The following is a 17,275-nucleotide window of genomic DNA, read 5'->3' as shown; positions in this document are numbered from 1 at the left end:
AGTTGAAATAAAATGTATGCATTTTCAAATATATGAAAGAAATATAAGATACTTTCATTACAGAAAAATAAAATGTAAATATTTTATGCAGCCTGAGGAGAGACAAAACCCACTATATTTGGTCTTTTGGAACACAGTATCTTTCACATTTTGAAATGCTGCATGACCAGAGACAGACTTACCCTCAGAGGGAGACTACAACCTCTGCTTAAAGTTGACATGAAATGCAAATTCACCCCATCTATTTTCTAAATGTATGTTTTGTATGTGAATGTTTTATCCATGCACATGTTTATTATTATTATTATTATTACTAACCACATACTACAGTCAGAATATCATAACTCCGCACTTCTGGTAAAACGACAGAATTCTCTGGTGATGTATGTTGGACATCTACAATAATTTATTTAGCTTAACCCATCTACAATCGACTGCAAGTAAACATTCATTTTTGAGTGCAAAGCCCACATCTCAAAATCCAATCAACAGCCGAAAAATAGAACCAAATCAGTTACACTCGGATGTACGTCACAACGTGGGAAGAGAAGGTCTGCCTAAACTGCTGTTTCATTGCGACTTACCATGAGATCCCAATAAGAAGATCAGAGGCCATTCTAGTCAATGGAGAAGAGTATGTGAGGTAATATGCCAAATTAATTGCTTTTATGTGGAAACAGTATTTGCATAATGAATCTACAGCTTTGCTACTTGCATATCTAAACATATCTGCCATTACATTTAAATGTTTGAGTGAGCTAGAACCGGCTTGCCACACAATATTAGGCCTAGTGATTATTTTACCCTAATGCATTTTATTTCTATTGTCTATAAAACTGTCTGATGACCCATAGGGGTTGCAATCTCCCCCTTTTAGGAAAATCTTGCATGTCTCATAACAGGTGTTGCCACCGTGGTAGGGGTCATAGGACATGATGTCAAGCTGTGCCAACATGGACTTCATAAATTATGTAAGATGGCTCATGTGACCAATCAAAGGCAGCTAAAGCAGATCACAGCAGGGGCCTGTCTGCATGTCTGCAGTTGGGATCGATCACTCTATTGACAGCACTGTGGACGTCCTGCTTACACTGTTCTCAATTACCAGGAGGCTTAACTCGTTCTGCCCATGAAGGGCATGTTCCTGGATCAATATCGAGGTTGCTCCTAGAACAACATTAGAGATTAGAGAGAAATAGAGATGGAAGAAGTTTTCTTCATACATTTTATTTTATCATTAAATTTAGAATAGAGTTTATGAGGCACAAACAGTTTGTAACAAAAAAACAACTTTTAGACAAAGAAAAAAAATCTAATCAAAACGACCACATTTTTACCCCGCAGTACATATGAACAGCAAGAAAGTGACAGGAGAGGATGGAACACTAATAATTTAACTTTCAATTCAACTTCATCTGCAAAGTTCAGAGCGGTTTGACTATATAATTGGAGGTTTGTGTGCAAGAAATCAAAACAAAACAGCATTTTCCTTAGATAAACAACCAAACAAATACAAAATATGCCCTATGGCATCCTTCTCTTAGGCGCCTTTTAACTTTAGAAGAACATAATTACTTCATTAAACATAGAACAAAAAACTTGTTTAGTTGGTATAGACCTGACATAGCTTTAAACAGAATAACCACAAAACATCAACTTCCCTTTTTGCATTCATCACCACAAGCTCTCAACATTTACACAAAGCTGAAAATTAAGAACAATTCAGCAGATTCATTGGTCCATTTTAAGCATTATACAACATATTTTACTAACGATTGGTGGACTCATCACTTAGTGTTTCTTACAGGTTTGATTACATGAACTCTGACAGAAAAATTACTTATTCACTTTGCATATAATATACAGCGCAATAGTTATACAAATTTTTCTTGCTAAAGCATTTCAGTATGTTCTGTATGACTTTTTAATCTGTAAAATAATGGCAGAAAATATCCTTGTTTTATGACAAAATTTGCATTATTTGGAAACAAATCTTATAAATGATTGCGATAAATGTTTACAAATCAATATGAGGAAAGATGAAATAGGTTTCGTTAAATGGAAGCACTTGTGATATTCGTATCTGTGAAGACCTGAATCAAAAACTAATAAGGCATAAACCACAGATTCCGGTTTGTAGACACAAACACATTCAGTGAATCAGAATTAAACAACTATGATCTGGATTCCTAATACAGAACTTCTATGCAATGGATATGATGCGGACTAAACTCTGCCTCCTGATTGGCCCATTTTTGGGATTTCCTAATAAAGCTTTAACAAAAAGAACAACAATTTCATTTCATAGAGCATTTTAGTAGGGTAAGAAATGTCAGGTGACATGTTAAATGGACTGAGATATTTGAACGAATTCTCAAACAACATAGTTTGTCAGCAGTTCAACAGCATAGCACTTTGATATCCCTTAGAATTATCCTACCTTTTGTGTTTACGTGAATTAGGTCCGGCTGGGAATGAGAGCAAGAGGAACATTCTGAGGTAACTTAAATAAATAAAGGAGGCAATCAAATCATCCCAATGCCGTCATCCCAAATCACAGGTGCCATTTATAGTATCATTTAGAATATATTCCTCATTCAGTTCTCTATATTACATCATAATACCTTCATCTACATTATATCACCTATCCTCTATATTACATGAATAACATCTAACACTAATAATTTATTTGACATTAAAATAACCTCATACCCGTTTTACTTCTTTCCTCACACTATATAATCTGAATCATTTTATACATCAATTCTTTTTTTTGTCCCTTTGACCTGCATATGTGCATTTGTATTTAAATTAAACGATTTCCTTTCTTTAACAGACATATAAGTGTTTCACAAACACTGACCTGTGGAGGTTGCACAGAGTAAGAGAAAGAGAGGAGGAAGGGCTTATGGCTTTTAGGGCAGTGTTTTGCTGTGATTGCTCTGAAATAGTGTTTTAGTGTGCGTCTTTAAGCTGGTTTTTACGTGCGTGTGCGATCAGAGCGTTTGTGTCAATAGCCCGTTCGAAGAAGCGAACGACAGGCGGTTCATTCAGGAGAGATGCGAGAATCTGCTCGAAGGAGAAACTCCAGTCCCCATCTCTGACCGTGGAGGGTGAGCTGGGTATGTCTGTTGGTGTGTCCAACGCAGGGCTGCTGGTTCCAGTGGGACTGCTGGTGGGCGTAGAAGGTCGCGAAGTTGAGTTTGGGGTAATGTCAGAGCAGGACGGGACGGTTTCATGTTGTCTGACCGGAGACTCAGTGTGGTCCTGGGTGCCTTCCCCCTCAACGAGGGTCTCGGCCTCAGGGCTGGTGGGCAATGATGGGGAGGTCTCTGTCTGAGCCATGCTGGTGGGTGTATTCTGGGGTGTTTTTTGCGGGCTGCTCTGCTGTAGCTTCCGCCCCACCTCCTCCATGCGCAACAGAAGACTGGTCACTCGCGCCACGGCGCGGTACAGACTCTCCTCCTCCGCATCACCGTGGAAAACGCCATACAGGGTCTTCGTCAAACGGATAAACTGCACCTGGAACAAATAGCGTCTATTTAATTGATTTGAACTGCATTTACATGGCTTAAAATTAACCACAACAAATATCTCCAGCAATGGGCAACATTCCTATTACACTTCAATAAGATAAGTCTAAACATAAGTTTGAGGGCAAGAACAAGTTGTGTGTTCAGGACAAAGAACAGCGAGTCTCACAGACTATGCCAGAGAACAGGAATAGAACCGCACTGAACAATGTTAGTCAGTAGAGAATGGACACTGTTGACACAATTGTCAAAACACCTCAATGTATTTGTGGAATCAACATCAGGACTAAGCAAACCAGGTGCTGTACTCAAATAAGCATGAGAAACCGTCTTGATGTCCCACATTCATTTCAGAGATCAAATACTCATATTCCAATTCAAAAAATATATTCCTATTTTAATAGTACACTTACAGTATTTTTGTAACACTACATTCTTTTAATAGTTTTTAATATATATTATTATTATTATTATTATTATTTACATACACTGCCTTTTCAAAGTTTTTTTTATTAATACATTTATTCTACAAGGAAAAAGGAAAAAGTGACAGTAAACAAAAATTTATTCTCATCATACTTTCTAAATATATTTTCAAAAATGTATCACGGTTTCCACAAAAATATTAAGCAGCACAAAATTTTCAACAATGATGACAATAAGAAATGTTTCTTAAACACCAAATCAGCATATCAGAATGATTTCTGAAGGATCATGTGACACTGAAGACTGGATTAATGACGCTGCTGAAATTATAGCTTTGCCATCACAGGAATAAATTACATTTAATCTTTTTTATATAGAATAAAAGTTATTTTAAATGGTAATCATATTTCCACAGTATTACTGATTTACTGTATTTGATCAAATAAATGCAGCTTTGCTGCACATATACATATATATATATATATACACACACACAAATAAAATAAAATCTTGAACCAAATAAAACAATTCAATAAAATGAATATGACTTCCGAAACTTCTCAAAACTATATGAGAAAGATAGAACTTTATGAAAGAATATTTGATTATTCGCTCAGCTTTCAGATGATGTTCACAAAAAATGTTAAAACAACAAAGTAAACATTGGACAGTTAGTAGCGATGCTACGTTTGGTTAATGTACACAGATCAGCAGTGCATAAAGTGAAAAATCTCAGCATCACACAGGAAAAAGTCAACAGATAATGTTCAGTCATTATTAAATGGCTGGATAATGCCATTTAATACCATTGACTTTTTCCTGCACAAAGACATTGCGTATTTATGTACCCATTAAATTCTGACCATGTTTAATTTTTGTGTGTGTGTACCTGATTAATTCTGGGCAGATCTTTAATATTCTCATCTCTCCGCTGCAAGTCTTCCTGCCACTGTTTCAGATATTCTTGCAGATCTACTTTAGCACGACCTGAGGGGCAAAATACATCTGATTTTTACAGTTTCCTGGAATACTCGATTCTGATTGGTCGATCACAGCATTTTGTGGTAAAATATTTTTGTATAGTAAACTCATTCGACGTTTCTGTCTGCCAACCAATCTCTTTCCTTTCACATAATCCAATAATTTAAAGTTGTATCAATATATTATGCCAATCCATTTATTTGGCAAGTAGCCAAGTAAAAATGCAGTCATTTGGTTTTTGCACAGTGACCCTGACCACCCTGTTATGGTTTATTTTATGATATTGTTTGATACGATGGTGGAGAACATGATCATAGGATAGGGATGAATACTCCACCTCTCTCTGGACATTTTCTGATCACTCCATCCTCTGCCGAGTCTACAAGGAAAAGAGGAGAAAATGTACAACCACAAAACAGTGATGACAGAACATTGAACTCACACATTAATGAACAGATATACATGCATACATATAGACATATATTTTATAAGCTTTTTTTTAGGCTGGGCAGGGATTTAAGCTTCTGCTTCTTGGTAAAAGACCAAAACTTGGTATGTTAGAAATCTAGAAATTAAACTTTTTTGATGTTAGTTGATTAGTTCCTCTTAAGCACAAATAAAAAATACCACACACAACACACAAACATGAAAATAACACATAAGCACATAAAATAAATCACTAACATTATAACACACCCAGAAGAAAGAAGAAAGAGTAAAAAGAAAGGCGTAAGGAGCCACAGAAAGAAGTGAAAGCTGACCAGAAAGACGAGTGGGGAAAGAGTGATCTTCAGCTGGAGGAAAAAATCTAGACGACGGTAAAATCTTACAGTCCTGTGTCCCTGAAGAAACACAAAATATGAATATATGCAGAAACACACATTCTTCTATTTTTTTTGCACTGGTAAATTTTTTTGTCATGATCTGTTGTAAGTTATGGACAAATCTGCACTTATTAAAAATGGCCCATATATATATATATTTTTAAAAAGGCACCCAATTACATCAAGATTGATGGGGATTTAGGTAAAGTGGTGTTATCTTCGTTGTTACAAAACCAGGCGAGTAATCCAAAGGTTATTGCATAGGTCCCATTACTCCAATATCACTATTATGGCCTTCCAAGAACAGAAGAACTGTTGCCGTAGCTGTTTAAGTTCCTTTGGATGAAAAAGTTTCCAATAACTAACTAACTAACTGTTTACAAATAAAGAGAATAATGAGGGGATGTAGAGAGGTTAGATATTCAGATTATTCAGGGTTACAGAGGGGTCAGATACTGTAAATAGATTAAACAGGGTTATAGAGGGGTTAGATGACATATAGATTATATATCTGACCCAACTATTACCCTGTATAGATTATAAAAGGTTATTGAGGGGTAAGACTTCTAGATTATACAGGGTTATAAAGGGGAAAGACATACAGATTATACAGGGTTATACATGGGTCAGATATACAGATAATCAAGGGTTACTGAGGTATAAGACATAAAAATTGCTTAAGTTCTTAAAGGGGACAGATATACAGAGATTAATCTATAAAATTATACAAATCATTACACAATCATATTCATACATAACCATATCATTATGTTCTCACTAAACACTATAGCACAGTGGGAGAGATCAGAGAATTAATTTACCTGGTTGAAGGTGTAGTTTGAAGAGAAGTTTTAGTTTTTCTGTGAATGATCGGTTGTATAAGATATCTACAACACACACACACACACACACACACACACACACACACACACACACACACACACACACACACACACACACACACACACACACACACACATGAATGAATCTGACCGATTGGAAAGCAAGCTGCTATGTACTGAAAGGTGAAAGGTCAAAGGGCAGAGTTAGGCTCCTCTTACCCAGACCGCATATGAATTCTTTAAAGTTCACAAGTCCATCTCCATTCTCGTCCAAAATATGAAAGGCTGATCTTGACAGCAAGCATGCGTGAGTATGTGAGGTCCATGGCAGCAGGAGGTTAAACAGGCTACTAAACTGGGACTGATCCAGCTGATACTGGTCAAGATATGGCAAGCTTGGGTCATGGTTCTGCAGGGCAGGACTACACACTGACCAGTAACAGCTCACAAAGTGCTGCCTCTGCAACACACAAACATAGACACTATATATCCATATGCACACACTCACACATACTCAACAAATGTAATTTAAAAGACACACAAGCACACACAGTTCATGTGGCAGCAGCCGAATTTTGAGGCCTTTATGTACTGAAAAGCACCAGTTTGTACAGTGTAACTCACCTTAAAAAGCAAGTACAGCTCGTCCAGCTGAGCAGCACTGAACTTCACACCTTGAGCAACAACACGCAACTGCAGTAATATGAAACAAACAAAAAACGATGGACTATTAAACAATTTACCAGGGACAATAAACTTTACTGCCACTGTATATGCAAACAATGTGTAAAGAAGAAATTATGCAGATTACACCACATTCCAAAGTCTGGGGTCTGTAAGATTTTTCAATGTTTTTAAAAAAGACTCTTATGCTCACTAAGGCTCCATTTATTTGATCAAAAAAAAAAAATACAATACAGCAATACCGAGAGATATCTTCACAATTTAAAATAATTGTTTTCTATTTTTATATATCTTAAAATATAATTTATTCCCGCCATGTCAAAGCTGAATTGTCAGGAGCCATTACTCCAGTCTTCAGTGTCACATGATACCTCACAAATCACAGAGCACAAATCAAAGAATAGAAAGAGCACTCATTTGAAACAAATCTTTTTTAACATTATAAATGTTTTTACTTTCTCTTTTGATCAATTGAATGCATCCTTGCTAAATAGATTCATCAAATCTTACTGATCAAAATAAAATTTGCCATGAAAGTAATGAATGTAGCTTTATAATGCATTTTTGTTTGTTAAATCTTTAAAAATTCTACAGATTTATATATTGTAATATATTATATGACATGAGACTAAAGGAATAAGGTTCACACTCATTTGTACTTACTACATTTTGTTTCGTTGTGTCCTCTAATGTCTGAATGACACAAAGCTTGTTCTTCTTTCGCATGTTTTCCACTTCCTCTGTTCGAATGTCTCCATATTTCTGAAACAAAGTGCCTCATTATTCTTTCTGTTTCAGGCCTGTCAGAGGGGGGTTTCAGTCATTTCGTCAACACAAAATTTACACAAAACTATCAAATCTGTCAACCTGAGTACAGGTGTTAATTGTCAAAGAAGTATTAACAAAGACATTACATTTAATCATTTAGCAGATGCTTTTATCTAAAGTGACTTACAAATGAGACATCCCTAACATGTTTTTTTCTTTGTACAGACATATTTTAATGTTCACTACAGTGTATTAAAGTGTGCAGATTTACCTCGTACGCCTCTTTGATGAGATCACAGATGTCAACCTTTTGTATTGATTTGTCATTGGTTGTTGCAGATGCCTGCTGCACGGTAGCTGGTAGAGGACTGTCTTTGTTTGTGACACTGTCAAAAAACCTGAAGGATAAAATCAAATATGAAGACAGATCGAGTTTGTAAATATAAAAATCCACTGCAAGAACCAAAGATGCTGTTTACAATTAAACAGCAGCTTGTCATCCAAAGAAACTCTGTAGGTTCGGTCATCCTGATCTTGGCTGAATGAATTACACAGCATGGACAAAAGATTCATCTAGTAGTAGTGGTGGTAATAATAAACATACATGCAAATTGATTTTTGTGATTTTCACAGTGGTCAACCTCTACTATAAAATGCTCACCTCTTATGTTGCTCATAAGAGGCAGATAGGCCACAAAAATAAAAGGAACTGATAGAAGGAACAATCCAGCTTGCTACCCAAATGCTTGGCTATTATAAAATGACAACGGTCCAATCACCTGTTGAGGACTGTGACAGCTTCTGCGTCGTCATGGCAACAAAGCAGATTATCCATATTGTAGTCGAGCACAGCAAGGCCAAGCTGCAGAATGGCTTTGATTCCATCATAAAAGAAGCAATCGACAACATTCACAGCACTCTCAATTGGCAGTACACTGATAAAGAGAGTCAGGAACCATGACAACGACACTGACGAGAAGAACGACAGGTCTGTCATGTGTTCGGTCAGCTGGGTTAGATGCTCACGGATCAGTTCCTCGAACACGGCTTGGTCCACCAAGGCACCTGGAAAACATACACACGGAGACTTGAATAATACTGTAATCAAAAATAATCATTTACTAATTGTAGAGCACACCTTAACAAAGCTCAGTAATAATTATTAATTTCAGTTGTGAGGGCAATTACGACACCTTTGGCAGGCATCCTGCAAATTTATTAAGATGATTCAATGACATTCTGGGTATGAGACGTGTATAACCAGCTCTCACACACATACCAATAATTCTGCGATTGAAGTAGTCTGGGAGCATTCGTTCACACACAGCTACCAGCAGCCAGAAGGCCTCTTCCTCTTTAGCATACAGCAACAACACCGATGTCAGGATATTCATCGCCTGGACAGACCAACATATAAACAAGAGTGAGAATATATACATCTTCTAAAGCTAAAGGATGTTATAAATAATATCTGGAATTCAAATCATTGATAGAATGACTGGAAGGCAAGACTTTCAGTGAATAAAGAGAATAAAAACATAAAAGGGTGTGTAATGACAGAATTTCATTTCAAGTGAACAGACCCTTTAAGAGTTTGTGATGTCGTTGTATATAGACAAATTTAATATAAATAAATATAAATTAAATATTTTAATAATCTGACTTCTTACAAATAAAAAACAGTCCCAATATCTTTCAAATACATAGACTTCACTTTGCATATTTTCCATGATTATACTTTGCATAGACAAAGTGTTAGATTAACAAAACATTTATATTCCATGTCATTCCTGTTTTGCACACAAAAATGTTTATATGAGGCTCCATAGTTCATGGTTTATTACCATAGATTTAGCTGTTTCTCATTTTTCTCTTGTTTTGTTAAATATCTGATTTAATATCAAATATTGGTGCAATATCTTTTTGTGCTGTTGTTTATGTGCATGGTAATGAATAATTGTGTGTGTGATAGTCTGGCAGACAATGCTCTATTGCTGTGCAAAAGCAGGACGTTGTGTACAGACATACACAATCATAAAGTCTGCTCCCCTTTGAAGCTACAACTGGTCACTTAGACACGACACGATCATCTAGCTGACATTAAAAGTGAATATTTCAAAATATTCTATGGCATGAAAAGATTAGACCATTATAAACCTGTATGACACTCTGAGATTGTGTAGTCAATCAATCCGAGTGCAACTTGATGGCTTTGAGAAGGCTTTTAAAAAAAGATTTGTGCACAAGAAGCACAGATGTCCTGTGTACTGTACCATCTGATGCTGAGACCATGTGAGAAAGGTAAATGAAAGAGTCACATGTGCGTATACCTGGCAGTAGCCGATTTTGGGGTTGCGGTGAGCATAGGCAGTCAGGACGCGGCGAAGGGCCGAGATTCCTGTGTCACTCTGGAATGCTGGGTGCTCTGGGAGAGAGCGATGCAGATCTCTCTCAATCTCATCACATGCGAGTGAGCTGCTGCCCATGCACTCCTCCAGCAGGCGCCCGTAGTACCCAGGGTGAGAGGTCATGTCATGCACTGCACCTATATAACAAGCAAACATACATGTACAAACTGCAGGACACACCTACTGCACACACACACACACACACACACACCTGAGAAGAGCATCCACAGTTCTCCTCTGAGAGTCTCTGGAACTCCTCGTACAATGAGATCACGTGTTTTTTTGGTGCAAAACATTCCGGTTCCACGACCATATTCCGCGAAGTGGATCTGCCACGACTGCTCTTTCATTCGCTCCTTCAGCTGTCAACAGTGGGATTAAAAGTTTGGGTCTGTGAGATTTTTTAAGGATTTTAAAAAAATAAGTATTTTATGCTCATAAAGGATGCATTTAAGTAATCAAAAAATAGACTGTTTTCTATTTTAATAAAAAATTTCTTGTGATGCCAAAGCTGAATATTTGCTCCAATCTTCATTGTCACATGATCCATCAGAAGTCTTTTCTTATATGCTGATTTGTTGCTCAAGAAACATTTCCCATTATCATCAATGTTAAAAACAGTTGTGTTGCTTCATATTTTTGTGGAATCTATGATACATTTTTTCAGAATTCCCTAATGAATAGAAAACGTCTTTACTGTCACTGTTGATCAATTTAATGTGTCCTCACTAAGTAAATATATTAAATTCTTTCAAAACAAAAAAAAATCTAATCCCAAAACTTTGAATGTTAGTGTATACAACTTGCTTTGATTCCATTAATCCTTCTTTACTTAACTAATGTTACACCAATATTGCAATAAGGTTACCATTTTGGGGTCAAGGTTTTCGGCATCGTGTGGATGGAAGACGTTCATGAGAGCTTCAGTGCTGACGGCTTGACTTTGCCCCACCATCACACCCTCCTCATCCTCGGAGAGAAAGACACACACATACAATTTAGCATCCAATAAGTATCCTCTGGGATTTGTACAGTTCTTTTTTTCTACAAAATCATGCCATGAAATGTGGGATATTTTTAATTTAAAACTGCCTGTGACATTTTTAATTGCTATAGAATATATATAATAATGGTATTATCATGGTAAGATATGGTAAGGTAACACATAATTTCTTTATATTAGTGGCTGTAGTGTAGAGGAATTACCGGATTACTGATACAATGCTGGGGGCTTCCTGCTGTGCCACACTTTCTGCGGATGGTGGCAGCAAGTCTCTCAAAATCCCGAACCTCAGAAAAACGCAAAGCTCTCTTGCCACGCAAACACACTGTCAGGGCATGACTACTGCGGTCTGGCAGCTCCACTCTAAACACCTGCAGGCATACATTAATGCCATAAACACAGAAATAAGTAAACACACTGATAACAAAACAAAAAATGTAAGTGTAATATATCATAACAAACTACATAAATTAAAATCAAGTACTTTACATGTGCTTCAGTACACTTATTTTGATATATTGACTAACATAACTGAAGTTCAGCATATCAAAATAAGTGTACTTCTCTAAAAGAAAATCAAAGTTAATCTTAAAATTTGACATTACAAAGTGCACTTTCTAAAAGTGTACATTAGTCTTAATACATGAATACACATGAATCACTTGTATTCCTCATTTGTAAGTTAATTTGAATAAAAGCATCTACTAAATTAATAAATATAAATTAAAGTTAAGGGTAATGTACAGTTACGTGGCCTTTTACTTAAATTATATTATCTGCAAGTACAGCTTTTTTTTTTAAATATACTTTTAAGATTTGAAGTACATTACAAGTGCATTCAACACAATTAAGCATACTTCTTTTTCTTCACCATGACAGATTTCTTAGCAGTTTGCAGAAAAATTAGCAGTTTACGCACCTCCCATAGAGGTATTATGAGATGGCACTGAGACCCATCCTGGCTTGCAAAGCACAGATAGTTCTCAGAGACACATATTTTTCCAAGCGCATTGACGTGGCTGAATGGAACCCAGAGGAAACTCTCGTACACTTCACAAAGATTTTCCTCCTGTGGCAACCGGAAAAAAGCTCGGAATGACTGATTCCGTGCATGTATTTCCAGAGCTCTGCAAAGATAACAGTAGAGTCTGACATTGTTCAATAAAAAAACAAAACAAAGGTAACATTCAGAGGAATAAAATTAATGCACCTTTGCGTGATGTGAAGGGGGTTGGCTAGTGGATGTTCACCATTAAATGTTTCTTTATCGAAGAACCGCACAATGGCGTAGTCGGCCAGCTGCTGCATGATCAGATACGTCTGCTGGAGTCTCAGGAGCATCGAAAAAAAATGATCCTCTCCACGCACACGCACACGGATGCTCTCTGTCAACATCACACTTGACGTACGTTCCAGACGGCTCACTTCATCCCAGGGATACACTCGTTTCACTAAGCAAGAAAGGCACAAACCATGAATAAGATTTTGACTGATGCCAACTGTAAAAGGAGGAAACCACAATATATGGCTTTTCAAGCACTACTTTTTTGGTTTTCAAGGACTACAATCAGAGATCTCACTTTTCAAACAATATCTTTATTATCTTTAAATTAAAAAAAAGGTAAATAGATTAATAAAAATAAACCAATAAAACAAAATTATACAAATAAAGTGCAGCACAAGAAACTATTTTGCTAACTTTAACCACAGAAAGGATATTATGACAAAGATATCGCTTTCCTTAATCAAACATATTTTATTTCTCCCATGAATATATGATTGACCTAAAGAATAAAAGCTGTATCAAATACTTGGATATTTATGAGCAATATCAAACTCATAGCCATGCAAAATGCCTCTATATCTATATCAGACGGACAGCAGCGTTAATTTTGAGTGAAAGGATTGTTTTATCAATAAAATTAAACACTAATTTCACATATTGTCTTTCAATAATTCAAGCACTTTTCATAAATATGGCTGTTTTCAAGGGTTTTCCAGGACTTAAATACCCAAAAGTCAAATTAAAGCACCTTGTACGAACCCTGTATGGAGTAATATGTGACATATGGGTGGGTGAATGTATGGGCTTTTTTTTAGATCTTTTAATCTAATGGACATAATAAGCTTGCACAATTTACACATGAACGCAAAAGGAGACAACGGAAAACATACGGAGAGCGGGAGCTTTGGTTTCTGCTCTGACAGCGGCAAGACCACGGCAAACTCTGTGAGGTGGTGCCGCGTTAGAAATCAAGAATGGTGAGAAAACATTGAGCTTGGTACGATTTTCGTCTTCAAACCAAACTTGGGTCTTCAGCAGACAGTTTAAATCCGGTCTGGCTAGTACACTTCCCATAATTAGGTCGGTAGGCGGAGAGTAGGCGGCCTATTGTGGCTGTTCGAACACATTCGACCACATGAGTGTCCACACTATGAAAGTAATCTGGTCGTTTGCGTTTTCGACTACCTCTGGAAGTGGTTGAAAGTGGACAAGGCCAAAACGCTTTAGACCCCATTTAAACCTGTATTTAGCGTCATCCACTTGTGATCCAATCAACCAAAATGCATCTTAATACCAGGTGTAAAGATTTAAAAAACACTTTGTTAATACACACAATGTTTTAACATCGTGCCCCCATAAAATGGTACAGTAATAGAGCTTGTGGCATTATGTGTAAGCAGGCCAGCATGTTTCTAACCCTCATTTCCCAGCATATAGGAGTAGAAACACAGGAAGTTGGTGCTGAGGTAGATCCAGCCCTGGTTTGGCACGCGTCCTCTCCAGTAGCTGCAAGAGAAATACGTCACAAGCTTCTCTCTCTGTGGCAAAACAAACAGACGTTCAAAGCGGAGCACTGCCTCCCGGAAGCGTTCGGGATCTTCCTCGTCATCTGCGGATGTGCCCTCCTCTGCTATCAGACCCTACACAAACAACATACCACCACTTAAGTCAACACAAGGGCAAATGCTGGGACTAATATCTAAAATACCAACAAACAAAAAAAACAGGGGAAAAAACATGGTATATGGGAGCCAAATAACCCTCTCACCCTTATCTTTCCCTGGACAAAACTGGTGATGTCTTCACCAGAGTCAAACACAGAGAGAGTTCTGATGATGTTTTGCTGAAGCCAGTCCCAGTGCTGTGAGATCTCCTCTAAAGATGCTCCTGTACACACACACACACATTATATCAGGATCTGAATGAGCCCTCACATACACATTAACACTGTGTGCAGCATCTCCCTCACCACAGGCAATGATCCAGTACACCTGAGAGTCAGGCGTCTGGTGTAAAATGCGAAACGGGGCAACTTTGGCTGTAGAGTCAAAAACTGTGTCCAAAGTTCCAACCAGCAGGCCTAAAACAATGATGTAAAAAAACAAACATAACATTATAAAAACATCTCCCTGAGCCTAAAATGTGGCAACATTCCTTAAAACCTGCAGTCTGAATTGCAATTGAATGTGGTCAGTTTTTCCATTTCAAATAACTGCTGTTCTTTTTAACCTTAATTGAGAAAGCCACAAAAATGTTAAGCAGCTGTTTAAAACAATGATAAAAAGAAATGTTTCTTGAGCACCAAGTCAGCGTAATAAGGCCCATTCATACCATGACATGCCCACAAAAGATAACTATAACGATAATTATATTAGCATTATCCACACCCACGGATAATATTGTTGTATTTATTATAAGCACATGCTGCAGTTTTGTCATCTGCTGCTTTAAATGCTAGTGCACATTAAAGCTGGATGGATTCTCATTGGTTGTCAATGTTTTTATCATTCATCAGCTGGAAAAGGTTTTTGTGAAAGTGATTCCAATAATATCTTTTATATTTAGAATTTTTTAAAAACCTATCTTTCTATAGCTATAATGAATATTGAACTATCGTTATCATTATAGCTATAGAATGATTTCTGAAGGATCATGTGACACTTAATGACTTAAAATTCTGCTTTACCATCACAGGAATAAATTACATTTTAAAATGTTTTAAAATAGAGATATTTACAATAGCATAATATGAGGTTTAAATGGCACTAACTTTTTGCAGCAAAAATTCAGCTTTGCCATCACAGGAATAAATTACATTTTTAAATATATTCAAATAAAGATATATAAAATATATAGAATAATATGAGGTTATAATGGATTTACTTCTTCCAATGTCTCTACTGGGGATGTTATCAAGGACAAATTATTAAGATAGTCACTGCAAATATGTCCTCTCTGCACTGCTTATACACACTGCTTCAGAAAGAAACTGCTGTATTATGGCTGTCATGAAGCAAAGGTTTCCATGGTGATGAACTCCAAAGCGGAAAAAAAGTCACTAATAATTAGAGTAAAACCTATAATCAGCTCACCAACCATTCTGGCCATATGTTCCTCTGTACTGGAGGAAACTCCACGACAGTATGACTTTTATTAATAATATATTAATAATTTTATTAATAAAAAAAATTATGTGTTAATAATAATAGACAAAAAAAAATTTTAGTTTTTTTTTGCAGTTTTTAGCACCACTTCCAATAGTATAGCTGTGGTCCTTCTTGCATCTATCTTATTTTATTATTACATACTCTCTGTCAATTTAAAATTGTGGATAAATTGTAAAAAAAAACATTTTTAAAATTTGTAAAAAAAGAACTCTAATTATTTTTAGTAGTAAGTATTTGTATACTGATATCACTAGAGCTTCCATGTGAGTGTACATAATTTCTAAAAACTTTTCTTAAAAAAAATGTTCAGTTGTTTGTGTGTAAAGTAAACCCGTTTTTTATGTTAGCAAAAAAAGTTATGAGTGCACCTTTAAAATAAACAATGTAAATTGGCTTAAAATGAGACAAAACTTGCATTAGCCTCGTTGCCCTTTGCTGGTAAGACATTCCCAGGTCACATCACCTGCCTTCTTTCAGATGGACTTTATTAAGACAACCTCAGTAAACTGTAAACACGCTGAATCCTACCTGAAACCTAAATAACCTGACGTCATGACGCAAAAACTGCTCAAAGGAGAGATGAACTCAAATCTACCAAATTATTCTCCGTATTAAACCTATTTAGCCTTCAGCTTCTAAACATATAATGTCTGACTCTGAAGGAATGTTGCATTTGTAAGTACATTTACGCACACGGTCAGTTTACCGCAGTGGTGACGTCAGTACTCAAAAGAGCACATCATCAGACCACTGTTAACCAAAAAAATAAAAAAATAATAACAAAAACTCCATCATATCTTAACCCTTGACCTGTTGCAAAATGACTTTTGGTTAAAACAAAATCAATAGTTTTGAAAATCATTTGAGGTGTATAATTTAAGGTGTAACACCGAAAAAGACGTCACACTTGGATACTTATTAAGCACAATTAATAAAGCATTACAGCCTTTCATGTTTAGAGCTTGCACACGGATATCCGCGGGGTCGCTGTACCTGTCAATCCTCCGCTGTCCTCTCCGGATCCGCGTCTGCGTTGCAGCACGAAGTAATCGTTGGATTTCTCCGTCACCCATAATTTCAACGCATTTTTAAGAAGCACCTCTTCGGGTTTGAGCCACATGCTGGAATTTGTTTTCAGAAATACGCGTCCTCTTGCATGACACTCGGATCATCTCAAACGCATACACCCATAGATTTGCGTGTTGTTTGCTCTTGGACCGCTTTTCCCACGTCGACAGAAACTGAGCCAAAGACAGCTACACCGGCGCCAGTGGGATTGTAGTTTTCCACATCTGCCCCGCTGAGCAGAGGAGAGCGCTACCCTGAAAACTATCAACTACATTTCCCACAATCC

The 17,275-nt window shown here is 36.7% G+C and overlaps 1 protein-coding gene across 2 annotated transcripts; it reads right to left on the bottom strand.

Annotated features, from left to right (window-relative positions):
* Positions 1-1,211: 1,211 nt before the first annotated feature.
* Positions 1,212-17,268, bottom strand: tbc1d8b (TBC1 domain family member 8B). Of its 2 annotated transcripts, XM_077241151.1 has the most exons (21): positions 16,915-17,268; positions 14,724-14,834; positions 14,523-14,641; positions 14,172-14,394; positions 12,680-12,920; positions 12,389-12,596; positions 11,673-11,840; positions 11,335-11,436; positions 10,678-10,828; positions 10,389-10,603; positions 9,338-9,455; positions 8,838-9,123; positions 8,330-8,456; positions 7,954-8,052; positions 7,231-7,299; positions 6,826-7,066; positions 6,586-6,651; positions 5,702-5,782; positions 5,278-5,319; positions 4,849-4,946; positions 1,212-3,522 (listed from the first exon to the last, which is right to left on the bottom strand). In XM_077241151.1, the coding sequence occupies exons 1-21, from the start codon at positions 17,039-17,041 to the stop codon at positions 2,956-2,958; spliced, it is 3,459 nt and encodes a 1,152-aa protein (XP_077097266.1). In that variant the 5' UTR covers positions 17,042-17,268; the 3' UTR covers positions 1,212-2,955. The 2 variants fall into 2 exon arrangements, with proteins under 2 accessions (XP_077097266.1, XP_077097267.1); XM_077241152.1 differs by lacking the exon at positions 5,702-5,782 and having other exon boundaries at positions 16,915-17,258.
* Positions 17,269-17,275: the final 7 nt, after the last annotated feature.

This window comes from Siphateles boraxobius, unplaced genomic scaffold (assembly GCF_051911475.1).
Source record: "Siphateles boraxobius isolate OS27281-9 unplaced genomic scaffold, OSU_SipBor_1 24, whole genome shotgun sequence".
In the NCBI taxonomy this organism is placed as follows: Eukaryota; Metazoa; Chordata; class Actinopteri; order Cypriniformes; family Leuciscidae; genus Siphateles; species Siphateles boraxobius.
Note: the sequence above shows the minus strand (reverse complement) of the source record. Positions and strands in the feature narration are given on the sequence as shown.

Bases quoted from the DNA above. Each gene is read 5' to 3' on its own strand.
- tbc1d8b (XM_077241151.1), bottom strand. From the start codon at position 17,041: ATGTGGCTCAAACCCGAAGAGGTGCTTCTTAAAAATGCGTTGAAATTA. The intron at 12,921-14,171 runs GTTAGAAACATG...TTTCTTGCTTAG, and splicing joins CTATATGCTGGGAAATGAGG to TGAAACGAGTGTATCCCTGG. The intron at 11,437-11,672 runs GTAATTCCTCTA...TTTCTCTCCGAG, and splicing joins AGCATTGTATCAGTAATCCG to GATGAGGAGGGTGTGATGGT.